The sequence below is a fragment of the Temnothorax nylanderi genome, unplaced genomic scaffold, assembly GCF_030848795.1.
Source record: "Temnothorax nylanderi isolate EJ_2023f unplaced genomic scaffold, tnyl_v1.0 TNYL_tig0054_pilon, whole genome shotgun sequence".
NCBI classification, from domain to species: Eukaryota; Metazoa; Arthropoda; class Insecta; order Hymenoptera; family Formicidae; genus Temnothorax; species Temnothorax nylanderi.
This window is the reverse complement of record NW_027249116.1, coordinates 1055358-1071300: the sequence shown is the minus strand read 5'-3', so window position 1 is coordinate 1071300 and position 15943 is coordinate 1055358. Positions and strand designations below refer to the sequence as shown.

At 32.9% G+C, this 15943-nt stretch overlaps 3 protein-coding genes and 1 long non-coding RNA gene across 9 annotated transcripts; 2 read left to right on the top strand and 2 right to left on the bottom strand.

Moving 5' to 3' along the window:
- Positions 1–54: 54 nt before the first annotated feature.
- On the bottom strand, positions 55–9317 carry Rod (rough deal). 4 transcript variants are annotated; one of them, XM_071706922.1, is made up of 31 exons: positions 9144–9312; positions 8477–8715; positions 8253–8354; positions 8041–8164; positions 7755–7909; positions 7454–7653; positions 6912–7375; positions 6648–6839; positions 6121–6539; positions 5883–6051; positions 5700–5795; positions 5415–5606; positions 5205–5335; positions 4994–5105; positions 4654–4891; positions 4430–4568; positions 4204–4352; positions 3887–4137; positions 3508–3803; positions 3282–3439; positions 2983–3186; positions 2736–2851; positions 2561–2670; positions 2377–2498; positions 1920–2290; positions 1482–1843; positions 1210–1401; positions 884–1115; positions 510–812; positions 336–419; positions 55–210 (listed from the first exon to the last, which is right to left on the bottom strand). In XM_071706922.1, the coding sequence occupies exons 1-31, from the start codon at positions 9279–9281 to the stop codon at positions 178–180; spliced, it is 6093 nt and encodes a 2030-aa protein (XP_071563023.1). In that variant the 5' UTR covers positions 9282–9312; the 3' UTR covers positions 55–177. The 4 variants fall into 4 exon arrangements, with proteins under 4 accessions (XP_071563023.1, XP_071563024.1, XP_071563025.1 ...); XM_071706923.1 differs by having other exon boundaries at positions 3896–4137; XM_071706924.1 differs by lacking the exon at positions 2983–3186.
- Positions 9318–10117: 800 nt separating this feature from the next.
- Positions 10118–11768, top strand: Pih1d1 (PIH1 domain containing 1). 2 transcript variants are annotated; one of them, XM_071706917.1, is made up of 7 exons: positions 10118–10351; positions 10423–10513; positions 10596–10778; positions 10868–11040; positions 11158–11382; positions 11483–11632; positions 11714–11768. In XM_071706917.1, exons 1-7 carry the CDS (start codon positions 10289–10291, stop codon positions 11747–11749), a joined length of 921 nt encoding a protein of 306 aa, XP_071563018.1. In that variant the 5' UTR covers positions 10118–10288; the 3' UTR covers positions 11750–11768. The 2 variants fall into 2 exon arrangements, with proteins under 2 accessions (XP_071563018.1, XP_071563017.1); XM_071706916.1 differs by having other exon boundaries at positions 11483–11768.
- Positions 11346–15725, bottom strand: LOC139772888 (sphingosine-1-phosphate phosphatase 2). Of its 2 annotated transcripts, XM_071706914.1 has the most exons (5): positions 14798–15725; positions 13248–13835; positions 12964–13165; positions 12596–12820; positions 11346–12495 (listed from the first exon to the last, which is right to left on the bottom strand). In XM_071706914.1, the coding sequence occupies exons 2-5, from the start codon at positions 13738–13740 to the stop codon at positions 12078–12080; spliced, it is 1338 nt and encodes a 445-aa protein (XP_071563015.1). In that variant the 5' UTR covers positions 13741–13835; positions 14798–15725; the 3' UTR covers positions 11346–12077. The 2 variants fall into 2 exon arrangements, with proteins under 2 accessions (XP_071563015.1, XP_071563016.1); XM_071706915.1 differs by lacking the exon at positions 14798–15725 and having other exon boundaries at positions 13248–14353.
- LOC139772894 (uncharacterized) lies at positions 14427–15301 on the top strand. The gene is made up of 2 exons (XR_011718221.1): positions 14427–14567; positions 14653–15301. It is a non-coding gene; the product is annotated as an uncharacterized lncRNA (long non-coding RNA).
- Positions 15726–15943: the final 218 nt, after the last annotated feature.

The following is a 15943-nucleotide window of genomic DNA, read 5'->3' as shown; positions in this document are numbered from 1 at the left end:
AACGCATCAGGTAAATTGAGTTTTGCTCTGTAGCTTCATGTCCAAAGCGAGATATAGTATAAAAAAGAAATTTATTTCTTATATATTATAATATAATGTTACAATTCAATCAAATATAATAAAATTGATCTTCGAGCTGATCTGATACAGAGAAAAGATTGTTCCTCGATTTGTCCTTTACAGTATAGATTTTTGCACCATGGCGAGACTCTAGACAGAAAAATAATAATTTTTATTATAATGTGGTTATAAAAACAAAATAACATATTTTTTCATTTCATTTAATTTTTATGATAGTATATGTTTTATATAAATACTAGTTTATTGCAACTTACATGCGGAACCGTGAGTACTCCTTTAAAAGATAAATGATTCAAATCCTCTACGAGTTCTTTGATTTGACATTTTTTATTAATAGCCTAAAAAAATTAATATTACCTCTTCTCTCTATTTCTTTTTCTCTTGCATATGATATAAAAATTTAAAATACTTGATTATCTCTTAATTACCTCTAGAACGAACTTTTTTTCAGATTCATTTAAAAATGGTAGAAGTGCAGCAGCCAAGTGTGCCTGTTTACTTTGGAAACAATTTTTCACGATGGCAGTGAAGTCTAATTCATGTTGCACAGGACACGAATATAGCAGACAAATCGCCTCTACGCAATTATCAATTTTCTCCAGATTCGGATTTATGTCCATCTCGCCGAACGGTTCAGAGATAATCAATTGCCATCCCGTTTTGTAACCGTTACAATTCACAATGACACTTTTATTTCGTAATTGCAATAAAACTTTCTTTAAGTCGCTCACCTAAAAATACACGTTTAATAAGTTTTTGAGGTATAAGAGAATATCTCTGATGATTCACATAAAATCGATACCATTCGCAATTTCGTCATCCGACTCAAAGTATCGTCCCAAAGTAGGACATCGTTGATTTCAAACTCAATACAAATCTGCGCTATAACAGAAAGAGCATAGGGCAAGTGACGCTGACTTTTCCATAATATCTGCACAAGCTCTCGTTTACAACATGTGTCAAATGTATCAACGCTGTAACATAATCCTAAAGATTCCAATTTGCCGGTGTACTGTAACGATTTCATATACTTTCTGAAATATTGAAGTGAGATCAACGTTTTAATATGCAAGATAAATTTATATTCTGCCGATAAAATAAACAATAATTTATTATAATTATTTATACCTAAAGGTACATATATCTTGCTTCGTCAATTCCTCTAACGTTGTAGTATCAACGACAGTCTGCAATATTCGAAATACTCGATATCGTACGTTACAACTATATTCAGTCTCGCCATGACGATTGCCGAAACCTATGTTTATAAGAAATTGTGCAAACAAATCCATATCTCCATATTCCAGCATATAACATATCCTACAATTAAGTATATTTCACAATCAATTGTTGATTTAGAAATTGACGATTTAAAAAAAATAGTGTACCAACAATATTACCTAAGTAAATTATCTTCATAGTTGGTATTCTGATCAGACTCTTTCGTCACTAGAAACGTCTCTGTAAAGCTTTGAGACAATTCGGTATACCTGGCATTAGATTGTAGCCATTCTTCCAATAAATCCATACGCAATTTTATCGTATTCAACGAGAACAGTTTACCCAGCTCGTTAACAGCAGCGTTAATATCGGGTCTGTAGTTGGTTGCAGTTCGATATCGTAATGGTATGCTTTCTTCGTTATACAATTCGTACACCAGCTTGCACGGATTTTCGATTAGAGCAAGATACTCATCTTTCTCCAATCCGTACGTACGTAGAATATGCTCGGACGTAAATCTCAAATATTTGGATTTAATTTTCTGAAAGTAAACGTCATATAGAAGTCAATATATTTTTTACAACATAGACACGTACTTTACACAGAGATTACCGTACTTCTAACATTCCTTCTTCGAATTTAGTGGAATTCTGTGCCGCCAGCTGAGCATACTCGTAACATTCTTTCGCGGCAGCAACGCGATCAGCACCCGGAGGTGTATGATTTACGACATAGTACAATGCTGCAGTACCATAATAGAATCCATCTGAATCTGTCATCCGTTGTATACATTTCTTGATATCTTTGAGCAACGTGGTATTTTTCGGATAAAGCGACCATGCAGTATTTTTCGATGCAGTAGAATTATTTCCCCATACTTGTGTCACTTCACCTTTAATAGCTAATGTGCATATGAGATGTGCCTCCAAATTAAGTACGGGTGCGATGTCAAGCCACTTGCCGTATGTTCTTAAATTCAACTCAGGTGCTAGTAACGAGAATTAATAAAATGTGAAATTAAGTTAAGTAATCATCCAAGTGCTGGCCATAAATTTATTTCTGAAATATATTTACTAATGATTTTCCAAATATCGACTTTAAGCAAGAACGGAAGTCTCCATTGGGCTATCGGCGGCAACGTACTATGTCCAGGATTAAGCTGTATCCACTCATCGTGTTCCATTGGTGTAGGAAGCCTGTCATGATTGATAGTATGATTATTAAATTCAAAATTAATATACGCGAAATTATAATTTACCCGCTCCGAGTGTAATTTTGCAAGAAGCAAAGATAATTTCTCTTTTCCATATTTTTGTCTCCTATGAGATCCATTAGTATAATGAACACTTCATAGTGGTAAAATGTGATCTGGAAATTTAAATGTAAAATTCACATTATAAGAAACTATACTATCCAACATTTTTATAGCTTACGTGTTCCCATAACGTAGAGATACATCGCTTCAACATGGATTTATCTTCCATTTGCGCAACAACTCCATTACATTTCTTTCTTAATTCATCGATTTCATCTTTACAGATAAGTAACTCTATAATATATTACTCGATTATTAAATTGGTATTCAATATCATACGAAAATGATCTACGTATAAAAATATGTAAATATCCGAATATTAAATTAATTGTCACAAATACATATTATTTCCTTATATCATTTACCTTTATTCACGCTTGTATTCGAAACGGTTATCGTTGGATTCCACGTTTTTAGTAATATTTGTAAATAATTCAAAAGGCAATCATTGAAATTAAATCCGAAGCTACAACAATAATCTTTTAATAAAGGAATCACGTTCTCTTTATTACTGTTTATGATCTGCTGTAAAATTTTTCTTTTGCTCGAAGCACTATTTGTTAAAACTTCTGTAAATGTATTAAAAATATATACATTGACACATATGTATAACAAGATTTGCGTTTAATATAAAAATAGACTCGATGATAATGCACGAGCGTACCTTTAGAAGTTATTGAATAACGTGACAGTCGTTGTGCCCAAATATGCAATAGCTTGTAACTCTCAAACGTTTGTATCAATGATCGATTTTGCCCCAAGCGCGAATATTCATATCCCAAAGTTGAGATTGTACAATGCCGAATATGATCGGCCTGAAATCTACAAATATAAATCTTTACACATTATTATCGAAAATTAATTATCGAAAAATAGATTTATTTTCTTACGATGTAGAAACGGTGGAAAGCCAACTGCACGCCTCTTGTTCTGATAACATAAAGAGAACCGATAGCCCTAATTGCAAATCGAATGATCGTCCGGTGCATAACTTTCTCAATAAATTCATCAAAAGCTGTGATAATATAAATTTCATTTCCGTTAATATCTCTTCGTTTCTTACAGACGTGCTAAGATACGTGAAATAAAACGTTTTGAAAATTTGCAGTAAAGAATAATCGTTGTGTTGAGGTTGCATCTTTCTCGTATTTTCCAGGAAACTAGTTAGCCATTGATCCATTTGGTCCTACATATAAACAAACTATACTGATATATCACAAAATATTTTTTACAAATGAGATTATATACATATATATGTATAAAACTTACAATACATACATCGTATTTTATGATTTCATTACTGTTGATTTGATTTGAATGATATAAGTGCAGAGACATTGCGTCTTTAAACAGAGACAACAATTTTTCATCCAAAGATATTGCTTGATCTTTATAAATTGTATACAACTTCCAATTAGATTGCGTTACAAGTCCCTGTTTTACATCAAAACAATCTTGGGTAGAAAAACTTGGGCATGCACTGACACAAGTGTAAAGCATTAGTGCAGATTGTAAATCACCTGAAATATTAGTTTGCGACACATAATTATTACCATTCGAATCATCAATACAATTTTGATACGTACTGTCTTGACAAGTATTTAACATCGAAATACTTAAGTTTTCGACAACTTTTACAACGTTTGTGTCTACAGCAGCATGTTGTAGTATTGATAGGCACATCTTATGTATATTTTTAAATTTTTCGGACACCATATTTAAATCTTTATCATCCCTGTAAAAACACAGAAGAAATAAATAATATTATAGATATGTATAAAATTATAAAACTAAAATACGTAAAGTACTTACTCAACAAGTTGTTCCAATTCGTTTAAGTTTTTCATCTGCTCTAACATAGATAAAGTTGCATATGACTTTTCTAATCCTAGCAGTTCAGCAACTTTAATAACTGTCTTGTGCGTAATTGTCCAATCGCTCTCCTTCATATCTATTAAATGATCATATGTAAATTGTATTCTTAACAAGTATATGTATATTGCATCTAGTTACAAAAATTAAATTAAAATTTTTACTTGGAAATTTTGAGATATAGTTTTGTAACACAAGTGACTTTTGCGTGTGATAATCTTTCAAAGAAATATTAATCTTATAATATTTCTTCAGAGCATACAGTGACCCTAAATCTTTTATCATTTTGATAATATTGTTGCAACGATAGGGACAAACACTTGACTGTGTTAATAAGTTATATATTTTAAACTCTAAGCAACCCAATATTTCCATATGATAGACCAAAGACGTCGTTGCATTCTAAAAGTAAATATTAAATATAATTATATATATAGATTATAATTTATAGATAAAAACAATTTCCATTGAATATTCAGTATCAAGGATCAATTTCTAATTTACCTGAAAAGAGAAAGCTGCGACAATATAATTAATAATTCCTTCATAACAATATAAAGCGCTAGCAACATCATTTTCTAAATGATGTATTATATCCATTGCTTTTTCGAGATTTCTAAAACAATATTTGCAATAGATAAAATAAATAAATGCTTTATATTCGTGCAACTTTTTTCCTTATGCAAACTAGAATAATACATTTTTTACGACATACTTTTCATTTAATCGGACGTTTAAACATCGACAAAATGCATCTTGTCTTAATTGCTGATCGTTTCTAGTTAGCACATCTATATCGTTAATCATAGAATCGCAATTTTCTTTTATTATACGCGACATTAATTTCTAAAATATAAATAATTTTGTAATGTAACAACATACATAGAGATATCATAAAAGATATAATGCTACAATTTATACCGACATTATTCACACCAATTGTTGCATATCCATATTTCATTAAGATGAGCTTTATTGGAACGTAATCGCACTCAATTTTAATTTTAAAAGATAAACTGTGGTCGTAATTAATGCCTGTTTCTGCTAAAGTAGCTATAGTTGAACTCCAGGGCACTGGTGCTTTTCTTAAAACTATCAAAGTTTGCTCCAGTCGTTTCTTATAAATATGTAACATAAAACGTTGCGTTAAATGAATAAAAAGATATTTTATAAATTATAATGTCACAAATAATATGTCTCTAATATTCACCTCCATATTGTGAATAAGGCCTATTAAAATAGTAACTCTTTTTTCCCATGCAGCTTCTTCATTAAACCACCAACTATACGAATTTTTTATAGTTTTCTAAAAATATAAAATATTTATATAATTATTTATCAGAAAAAACTTGTCTTTGTATGTAAAACCAGAGAATGAGAATATTATACGAACCTGGATGTATGTACAGAGAACAGTATCGTTTTGTAAATTATTGTTAAATATATATTGTTTTAGGAATGTGTTCGCAAAATTCGATATTTGGTCAATATGTATTTTATCCAACAATATGTAAATTGCTTCTACAGGTGAGTCAATGTATATATCAAGAGGTACCCTCAATCTATTGGATAATTTAAAAAAATTAATAATGTTAGTTTATGAGCTAATTTAAAATTACGATATTACTGACCTGTAAACAATCTTCAGTTGTTGAATGTCGGATAAAGCTTGAAACAGAACCATAAACTGTTTCAGTAGAGAGTTCTGATATCTGTACTCTTGATGAAAATAGACCGATTGATTATCTTCAAATTTAAGCAATTTTATAAACTTTTTAGCAAACTCCGTGCCAATTTCTGGCCATACTGTACGATGAGATATCTCAAGATATTTTAATTTTTTTAAACTCCAAGACATAATCTCATTTATTGTATCAGGTAATAAGGATAATAATGTTGGTATAAAATGAATAAGCCACGGCCATAAATACGATGGATCCACATCTTCAGGTAAAATTGTAAAAATGTTTCGTACACTCTGCATAGATATATGTTGTACAAGATCAGGAAGATGTCTCGTCCAAATTAATGTAGCAGATTTTAGTTGACCCTATATAAATATTAAACATCGTAAAGTACAATATTTTGACATAACAATTCTTGTAACTTCTCCCTTTTTTACATCTCGCAATATATGTATATAATAATCATATAATACCATGTTCAAACGAGTAGTACATTCTTCTAATAAATTTGCTTGTGAAAATCGTATCCATTCTTTCATAGTTGCGTCGTCATTCAATAATGTATCTACCTCGGTATCTTGGATCATTTGGAAAGTCTCAAGTCTATATAAAGCGTCGTTTATTACCGATAAACTGGTATTCAACGAATCATTTATATCTTTTATCTACAAAGAATATAAATGAAACATAAAAACACTGCAGAATGTATACCAATAAAGGGAAAAAATATAAAATACCTTAATATTTTGCGCTATTCTTTGCCGAGCATATGAATATATCCGTTTCATTTGTATATAATCAGAAATGAGAGCTTTACTACAACATTCAATCACATATTGCACATCTTGTATTTTATCTAGAATATTTATCAGTGTATCTACGTTAACTGAATTAGAAGCGGATTTTGCCCAGGGACTGAGCTGTTCCACGAGTAATGCTGCTTTAGAACAATAAATGGGTTCTACTGAAAGATTTAATTTTTCTGCAAAAGCTTGAGCTGCATCAAAGTGTCTCTTCTTTAATAATCTCGCTAAACGAATTTCGGGAATACTTTCCAATATCGTTTTTATTCTAAACGTGTCGATAATACCAGTCTCAGTAGATATAATACCCTCTATGTAAAATAGATTATCAGAAGCGTGTAAAACCTCCAATAAATAAGTATTGGTAGATACGTTGATTTCTAATTTCTGTTCAAAATCTAAAAGAAGAAATACAAAGTATCTCATGTTTAATTCACAAAAATCGAAATATTTACAAATAAAAATAACATATTTACCTGGATAAGAAATAACACGTAATGTATACGTAGTGTAATTGTCCTTAGAATGGGTTAAAAATAAAATTTCACAATGATCAGCATCATCATGTTGTATTACACTGAAATCAAACACTGGCCCATCGTATATTTTCAATGTAAGAAATGTATTCAGACATATCATATTTAATGTATGATCTGTACGTAGACAAAGCATTTTACTAAAACAAAATATTTTTTATATATTATACAACTTAAAATATAAACTCAAAAATACAAATTAATTACCTATATACTAGCATAATTTAAAATTTTTCTTTACCTGTTGCCATGCAGCGACTTTATCTTTTTATATCCAAAAGAAAATACACTTTGGAAATTAATGTATTGTTCATTAGGCCAAGTAAACATCGAATTTGTTCCAACTATAGCTATCGATAGTTCTTCTGATGGCGCTTCTACTGTAGCGTTAAGAAACTGTAACACACTCTTTGTAAATTGATGTGGAAAGTAAAAAAAAACATGATATTTTTGACATAACTTTGTCTTAAATGCAATCAATATATCCATAAAAGTATTAATAAATTCGTTTAAAAAATTCAAATTACCTTCAAAGGAGCAAATCCTTTAAACAGCTGAGAACATTGAATATCTGCTGTATATTCTGCAACCATAACTTTATCATCACTAGTAAATGCAATTTCTAAAGCTTTAGGATAAAATTTGCAGAATCTAAAATATTTATAGAAAATTATTTATTAATCATTATAAAATCAATGATAAAAAGTAGTAGAATATGGTAGGATATAAGTAAATATACTTGTAAATAGCTCCAGTATTTGTGACAAGAATTATGAATGTTTCTTCACTTTGCTCCTTCAAAAATATTTCTATCACATTACCCTCGCTATCAGGTATAGTTCTGTAATTAGAAATTAATTTATGCAGACATCAGAGTTATATTTCTAGTATATTTAAAATATACAGATATATTATTTTTCAGATAATATTTAGTTATTTATATAAAAGATTTCGAATATTTACTTGGTAAAAATTATTTTTCCATCCGATAAATGTAAACAGTACAAAATCCTGGTTGCAAGCACCACAAATAAAAAGAAACCGTCCTTGGAAATGGAGTAACCGGCTATCATGGAGGGAAAGCTAATATTACATAATATTTCATCGCACGTTTCATCTTTAAAGATTGTAATAGACTTGTCAATTGCTACACAAATCTTGGAATGTTGAATAGATGCTATGACATTCGGTTGTTGCTCCACCTTAAAGAAAAAATATACAGTTGTTAATTTCAATGATGCATTATATTATAATTTGTAATTTGTAATAACTATAATCAATTTGTAATTTATATAACGACTAATGAATCTAACAATAAGTCAATCAATGTCAAATTTAAAATACGCGCTTTAATAATACAAAATACAGGCGCGTGCGCATTTCACGTGGATTTAAATATTATAAAAGAGCAATTAACATTGCAAATAAAATTACGTCAGGAACTACGTGTTTTTTTAGTCCTCCGTTTTTAGCGAAATGCTCTTGATTTTCTCATTTTCTCAGGAACATTAACAGAAAATGTCAAAGTTATTGTGCAAGGTGCAACCGTCATATAGGAATGCAAATTAGAACCGGCATGCGGCATGGCAATTGGCAGATCGATAGAACATGAATAAGGAACAGGGAATACCTTTTCAAGCGATTGAATCGTCGCCACGGTGCATGCCTCGTACAGCGAACCGTTGTTTTCCGCGATTATCCGTGTCCCAAAATTAATAGTCTCATCATTGACATCGAAGCCCGACTGTATTCTACTCCACGAAGCCATTTTCTAGGAGCGTGGAGCGTACTGATACTACTGATATCGCACTCGATCGTTTGGGCGCCAAGCGCCAAGAATGGAAGTTTCTTCTTACGATTATACGAGTCGCAATGCACCTTACATTCCACGGATGGCGCTGCAGTTTTCATTATAAATTTGATGATTGGCAATCGGTCAAGTGGTTATTAGGGGCTGCGCAGTGCGTACAATATATAATTTCATCACAGGAACAGATTTCCTTTGAATTTCATGTGTTAATATTGAACTGTTTCCTATTCTCTGTTCCCTGTTCCTCGTTCTTTAATGTTCCATTTTATTGTGCGCAGTCCCTTAGGAAATATAATTTACTATATGTAAATCCGCGATTTTAAATTTTCCAAATGTCACTGTGTTTTAAAAATGTCAAAATTCTTGGAATTTTTAATATTTCAACCTCCTTGCTAATTATGTTCTCCTGATACTTTGTCAATTTTCGAAATTCTTTATTTCATATGAGATTAAAAAAGTCTTTCCAGTATATAGTCATCAAGAGCTGGAAACTTTTTCTATAATAACCGATAAAATCAATTTATGATCTACTGGCGGTAGATCAATGGTTGTATTTACTGTCGGTAACATATGTTTTTAGTACGTGAGCCATAAAGCTGGATGCACAATGAAAAACACAGGCAATAGAACTTCAACCTATCGGAAGCCGTGTACCAATGCTACAGTCAGCTACAGTATTGATACATAGCTTCCGATAGGCTGAAAATCTATTGCCTGTGTTATTCTCTGTTCCTGTTGCCTGTACCTTTGTATTGTGCATCCAGCTTAAGGTGATGAGGTAGAGGTCAGTACTGTCAGTAGCAGTCTATACGTATGATGACGCACGTGGTATTTCCTTTACATTTACATTTTCATTAGGTATCGAAGAGGTTATCTGATTATTTGAATTACCGAAACCACTCATCTCAGAGAAATACGAATCTGAATACAGTTTATATTTATATTTAACTGGATTCGTAGCAATTATGGGTGATGCCACTTTCCTCGAAGTTGATGACTCTATTAAGGCTAAAAATTTATTATTATTCGTAAGTATATAGTAAAGATGTATTTTTTTATGTATACGAGCAATACTTGGAATGTTGACTGTTTCTGGCAGGATAAAGATAGGGATACTTTAAATCAGCAAATGGACGAGATGATGAAACAATTTGATTCGACACCATCTATTCTTGTGCAGCCTATTCCTGGTCTGTATCTGTAAAACACATTTTGCACATTGCTTGTCATAGATAAGAGCTTGTTTACAATAATATAATATATGAATTGCAGGCATCTGTGTGAAAACCAGAACGCTTAACAAAGAGAAAATTTTTGTCAACGTATGCACGTCCGATAAAATTCCACCACCGGAAGATATATCTGATACTAAGCTACTCGAGCTTCTAAATGATCAAGTACCTGCTTATACCATACCAATGAGTATTGGCTTTGAAAGAATGGAAGCAGATAAATGTAAATAAAAACCTTTCAATTTTTTATTTATATTAGAATAACAATGCTACATGCAATTGTCAATTATAAAATATTGTTTTTCTTTACAGCTGGAACACCCAGTGCAACATACGATGTCATGCTAAATACAGCATATCTTAAAAAATGTCAAGAAAAGAAACATTTCATGGTGTTTACGACATTAGTTATATTGAGTGGAGTGGCGGATAAATTTAACATAGAGATTGATACGGAAAATTATGTTATTCTTAAAAATCGTACAGTAAGCATATAAGAGATATAGTGAGGATTTAACTGTTAAAACTTGTCAATGTTTACTCAATGTAGTCACACTTGTATACTATTTCGTAGTTGAATTCATAATTATGTATTATTCTAGGTAATGGGGAAACTTCAACAACATAGAGTAGAAAATCGTAAACCCAAAAAGCCACAAAGCTATAAGTCATTGATCGAGGAAATTTCGCGTTCTACGAAACCTGTCGACAGCAAGAACGCTAATCTACGAGATAGCGATACAGCAAAAATGGGTTATGTAATTTTAAGAGAACCAGCAAAAGGCCCAACTGAGCGTTTAATCGCTTTATTTGACATGCCAAAAAGCGTAAAGTCACAAAGTTATTTAATGGAGTTATTCTAGAGTTGTTAAACACTAACAACATTCAGTCAGATAAGATAAATGTAACATGCATTATCACTTGCAGATTTCAGTCGAGGATATAGTAGTATTGATCAACTCTGATCGCATAAATGTCACGGATGAGAAAGCTTGTTGTTCGTACGACGTCTTACTTCCATATACGTACACGCTCAAAGCAGATAACGCGAAAGCTTATCTAGATTACAATATTGGGGTGAGAATTTATATTTTATTCTCTTTTTTTTTCTTATATTGGATTATATATCTGTAATGTATATATTTTCTCATTTTCCAGGTGTTACGAATAGATATGTTAATAGAACAAAAATAAAATTAATATTAACACATAATTTTGCTTCTTTTATCTCCCACTTTAAAATAAATTTTTGTTAATTTCGTTTTTAGTTTGCGCATTTTAATCACGTTATTAAAGTGACTGAAATATGAATTCATTATACTTAAAACTTTTAATGTGCATCTGTTAATAAAACAAATTTTTAAGAAAAAAAATAATTTTTTATATCAGGATAAAAAATATGTCTGAAGAAGTAAAAATAAATTATCCCTTGCTAAGTTATAAAAACTTAATAACCAAACGAGGTATAAAATATATTTCACAGAGCAATATAAATTGAACAACAGATTGTATGTTAAGTTTTTCATATTTCTGTGTAAAATGCTGGTCGTTCGATACCTATCATGCTAAAAACTTGTGGCAATAGATACACTGTATTTATACCTATCATGAAACAACATACATATTTGTAGACTAGATCGACGAACACCTTATTTTGATTACCATTATAATCTTGACATTTTATAAGTTCCCTCCAATTAATTTGTAATATGCCACATATTATAATATAACTAAAAGATTTGCAGAAGACTTTTGCAGCAAAAACGCCAGAAAAGCCAAGTGCGGTTCTAACAATCAGATGACCAAGCATAGAATACGTCGGCCAAACGATATGAAACGGTGGCAAAGATTGTGATGCCCTTAATAAACCGGTATAATAATTGAGCCATGCTCCCGCGTGAATTCCTGCTGCGACTGATACAACCATGGCAGTGTCACTTCTGAAATAAATTAAAAATCATCTATAAAATAAAAGCTTTCAAATTTAACTGTGCATGTCCACTCGACATAATTTGTAGTTGACAATTTATCTATATCTACCTAGTGGGTGTCCACTTGTAGCTAGTTGGATAATATACGATAACGGCAATACTGATCGCGATCAGCATCGCTACGAGCCAAAAATTTGTAGTAACATAAGAATTTGTTATGTCCACTAAGGGTACCAATGGAATCATTAATGCAATCGCTAGTACTAAGCCGGCCACAATATCCAGCACGGTATGCATACCTAGGTATAATCTGCTCATACTGACAAGTAGGCACCTAGAAGAGTCAAGTATGTTGTCAAGTTGAATTATTTTACATAAATACAAAAAGTCAACAAGCAAATATGGTATATTGTAATATATATATATATAGAGCAATCTCAATGCAATAATATAGACCAATTACAATATATCACTTACCAAAGAAATGCAATAATGCAGCCGACAGAAAATGGATAAATATATTTATTCATTGTAAATAATACTACGCTAAATGGTATCGTGAAACCAACCATGGCATGAGTGGATGGCATTCCATATTCTTGTGACCATTTATTTTGCAATCTGACCGCCGGAGGACACGCTGGTCTAGGCCAACATATTACATCTTTCAGTATCTGTCCTGAAAATGCATGTAATACAAATTAAAAAGATGTAAAGATAAATTACGTTAAAGTCATTACACGTGCATCAATTGATCGTACCAATGGTCATAATAGTGGCCCATACCAAGACTACTCTTTGACCAACAGCTCCATCGACATTCCAAAAGAGGAAAGGTATAAAAGTTGAGTAGAAGACCTCATCCCCTAACTCGGTTCCAAACACAAATGTATAATACCAAAATGGATTAGTGATCGCATAATTTGAATTATCTGAAATTGTCGAAGCTTCTTTGCGTCGGACCGTTGGCTCAATTGTTCCCTGTTCCAGAGGGTTATTCATTCGCTTTGCAGGTGCATTCAGTTGTTTACTGTTTGCATCACAGCCATTTATTTTTTTACTATGGCAAGTTGAAATATAATTTTCTTCATTGTCGTCAATTTTCGCGTAAGCGTATCTTTTCTCCTCCTCTTGGAATGTTTCGTTATGCCTATTGTAATATATTTTGATACCAAAAAATTCTTGTATCGATGCGACTAGTTGGGGGTCCTTTAAGTAATCCACCATTCTCATTAGCTTCTTATTGGATATCATTCTTATTGGAATTAGTCAATTTTTAATTATTTTTTTCCTTTTTAAAGAATTTTTAATATAGCTCTCTCATAGCCACAAGCATTCCACCGAATAATCTGCATAAATAATGTTAATGGCCTTAGGTATATATATATATATATGATGTAACTTGACGCAACGTAATTCGAATGGCGCTAATCGATAAAAATAAGTTCTTTTCAAAACGCAAACTGTTCGCTTCCCCCTCACTAATTTTAATTCATAAAATTTTATCTGCGCCGTGACACGTAAGACAAGTATAATACGTAAATAGAAATTATGGCCAGAACTACCCAAAATGGTACATAATTGCCCAAGAGCATGTATTTTAAAGTTTCGTAATCTGTTGTATCGACCGAATCCTTGATAAAGCCTTGATGCGGGGTGATAACCTCTTGATATTCACCCCTACTGATTCTTTTTAAACTTTTGATATAGGTTGATTTATAGTATTTATAATATTAAATATAAACATCGCTTATTGCTTTGTTTACAATACACAAGCGCTTGGGGCTTGGGGCTTGGCTTGGAGTGAGAATAGTGACATTAGATTAGGGGGTTAGGTTAGGCTAAGGCGTACCGACCGGGACCCGAGACTCCCGGGAGCCGGGACTGCCGGGACTGCCGGGAGCAGGGAGTTCCAGTCCCGGGACCGAGGATAATGGAACTAATGGAAGAGTGCCGTCGACGCGACGGTGTCGACTGCCGACTGTTATATGCGACGAATCTATCTAATTTCTAATACATATATAGTAACGTAATAACAATAGAAATATTACGACGTAATATTATATTACAATATTTATTAGGTAACGTTAAAAGATCATCCTAATGCAATCAACCTAACTCGATTTATCATTATCGTTTACTAATGTAATGTTTTTATATTTATAGAGTCGAACGATGATCCCAATCACCGATTTTACGTTCCTAAAATGCGGAATATAAATCCAATTTAATATCAAATTTAATTCCAATTGACGTGGGAACACTGGGAACGAACATTCGACAAAGTTGCGGCCTTTATTTCCAAACTTACCAAGAGTATCGTCAATATCGTCATCGAACGTCGAATAATCCTATAATCTTCGAGTGAACTAACCGGCGGCGAGCGGGATGCAGGACATTGCAGGTTGCAGGACTTGCAGGATAACGATATTAACGATGAAACAATGGATTTATCAGATTTATGTTCAACGATTCAAAGAGGTTAGAGTTTATCGGATGAATGCTACGCAGCTACGATCTACGATCTTTCGTCTCCGGAATGTTATATATCGTCCGCGTTTAAGTCACAAAAAAGCACATTCGCAGAGCCACCCACGTCAGCCATGTCTGTGTTGGTCTGTGTCTAGGTAGTTGAACGTTGAACAACGAAAAAAACCATGATTCCGCCGAAAACAGAGAGACCGGTTTGGGTTCACTCGTCGGTTTGCTCTTTGTACATGTCGGATCAGTCGGATGTCGATAGCGCGGCAAAAAACACGTGACGCGTATGTATATATGTATATGTATATACAAGCAATAAATTAATTTTTTGGCAGCTGTTTTTTGCGATATAAATAATTCGGCCTAAAATTTCTATCGGTTGAGTAGCATGTCCATATTGTCCATGAGTCGCACGGATACTGTAGATATCAGTGATATCACCGCCCTTCTGGAATCTGGGTTATCTGGAATCGCCGACGCCGACGCCGACGCCGACGCCGACGTCGACGCCGACGTCGAGGCCGAGGCCGAGGCCGAGCTACCTCTCTTTATCGCGTGAAACAGGCACACGATTGACGACACCACATGACATTTCCTCTCAAAGAGAAAGACCAATGGTGACCAATGCTTTCGCTGATTCTTACTAATTGAGTAATTGTAATTGTAAGTATAGACATAAATCAGTCCCGAGTGTCCCGACTTGATGTCCCCGCTCCCCGCTCCCCGCTCCCGCTTTGGCAGCGACTCGGCGAGCCGCGAGTCGCGCCGAGAGTCAAGACGTCAAGAGTCAAGACGTGATTCTGTATTCTGTCGAGATTTGCATCATTTGCATCACAAGTTCCTTAATGAGATACATTTTTTGCGCGTAATTACTTGCCTATGCATACGTATGTATTCAGAATGTAATTAGAAAAGATTGTCGCTAAGCGATTGTAAACAGTGTAAACTGTAAACAAGGCGACTTTTCGTCGTCATA

Coding starts and splice junctions, on each gene's coding strand:
- LOC139772888 (XM_071706914.1), bottom strand. CDS start 13,740: ATGATATCCAATAAGAAGCTAATGAGAATGGTGGATTACTTAAAGGAC. Junction 13,166..13,247: donor GGCCACTATTATGACCATTG/GTACGATCAATT, acceptor ATGCATTTTCAG/GACAGATACTGAAAGATGTA. Junction 12,821..12,963: donor TGCATTATTGCATTTCTTTG/GTAAGTGATATA, acceptor TGACTCTTCTAG/GTGCCTACTTGTCAGTATGA.
- Rod (XM_071706922.1), bottom strand. CDS start 9,281: ATGGCTTCGTGGAGTAGAATACAGTCGGGCTTCGATGTCAATGATGAG. Junction 6,540..6,647: donor GTACTACTCGTTTGAACATG/GTATTATATGAT, acceptor ATATTTATATAG/GGTCAACTAAAATCTGCTAC. Junction 4,353..4,429: donor GAATTGGAACAACTTGTTGA/GTAAGTACTTTA, acceptor GTGTTTTTACAG/GGATGATAAAGATTTAAATA.
- Pih1d1 (XM_071706916.1), top strand. CDS start 10,289: ATGGGTGATGCCACTTTCCTCGAAGTTGATGACTCTATTAAGGCTAAA. Junction 11,041..11,157: donor TTATTCTTAAAAATCGTACA/GTAAGCATATAA, acceptor GTATTATTCTAG/GTAATGGGGAAACTTCAACA. Junction 11,383..11,482: donor TATTTGACATGCCAAAAAGC/GTAAAGTCACAA, acceptor TATCACTTGCAG/ATTTCAGTCGAGGATATAGT.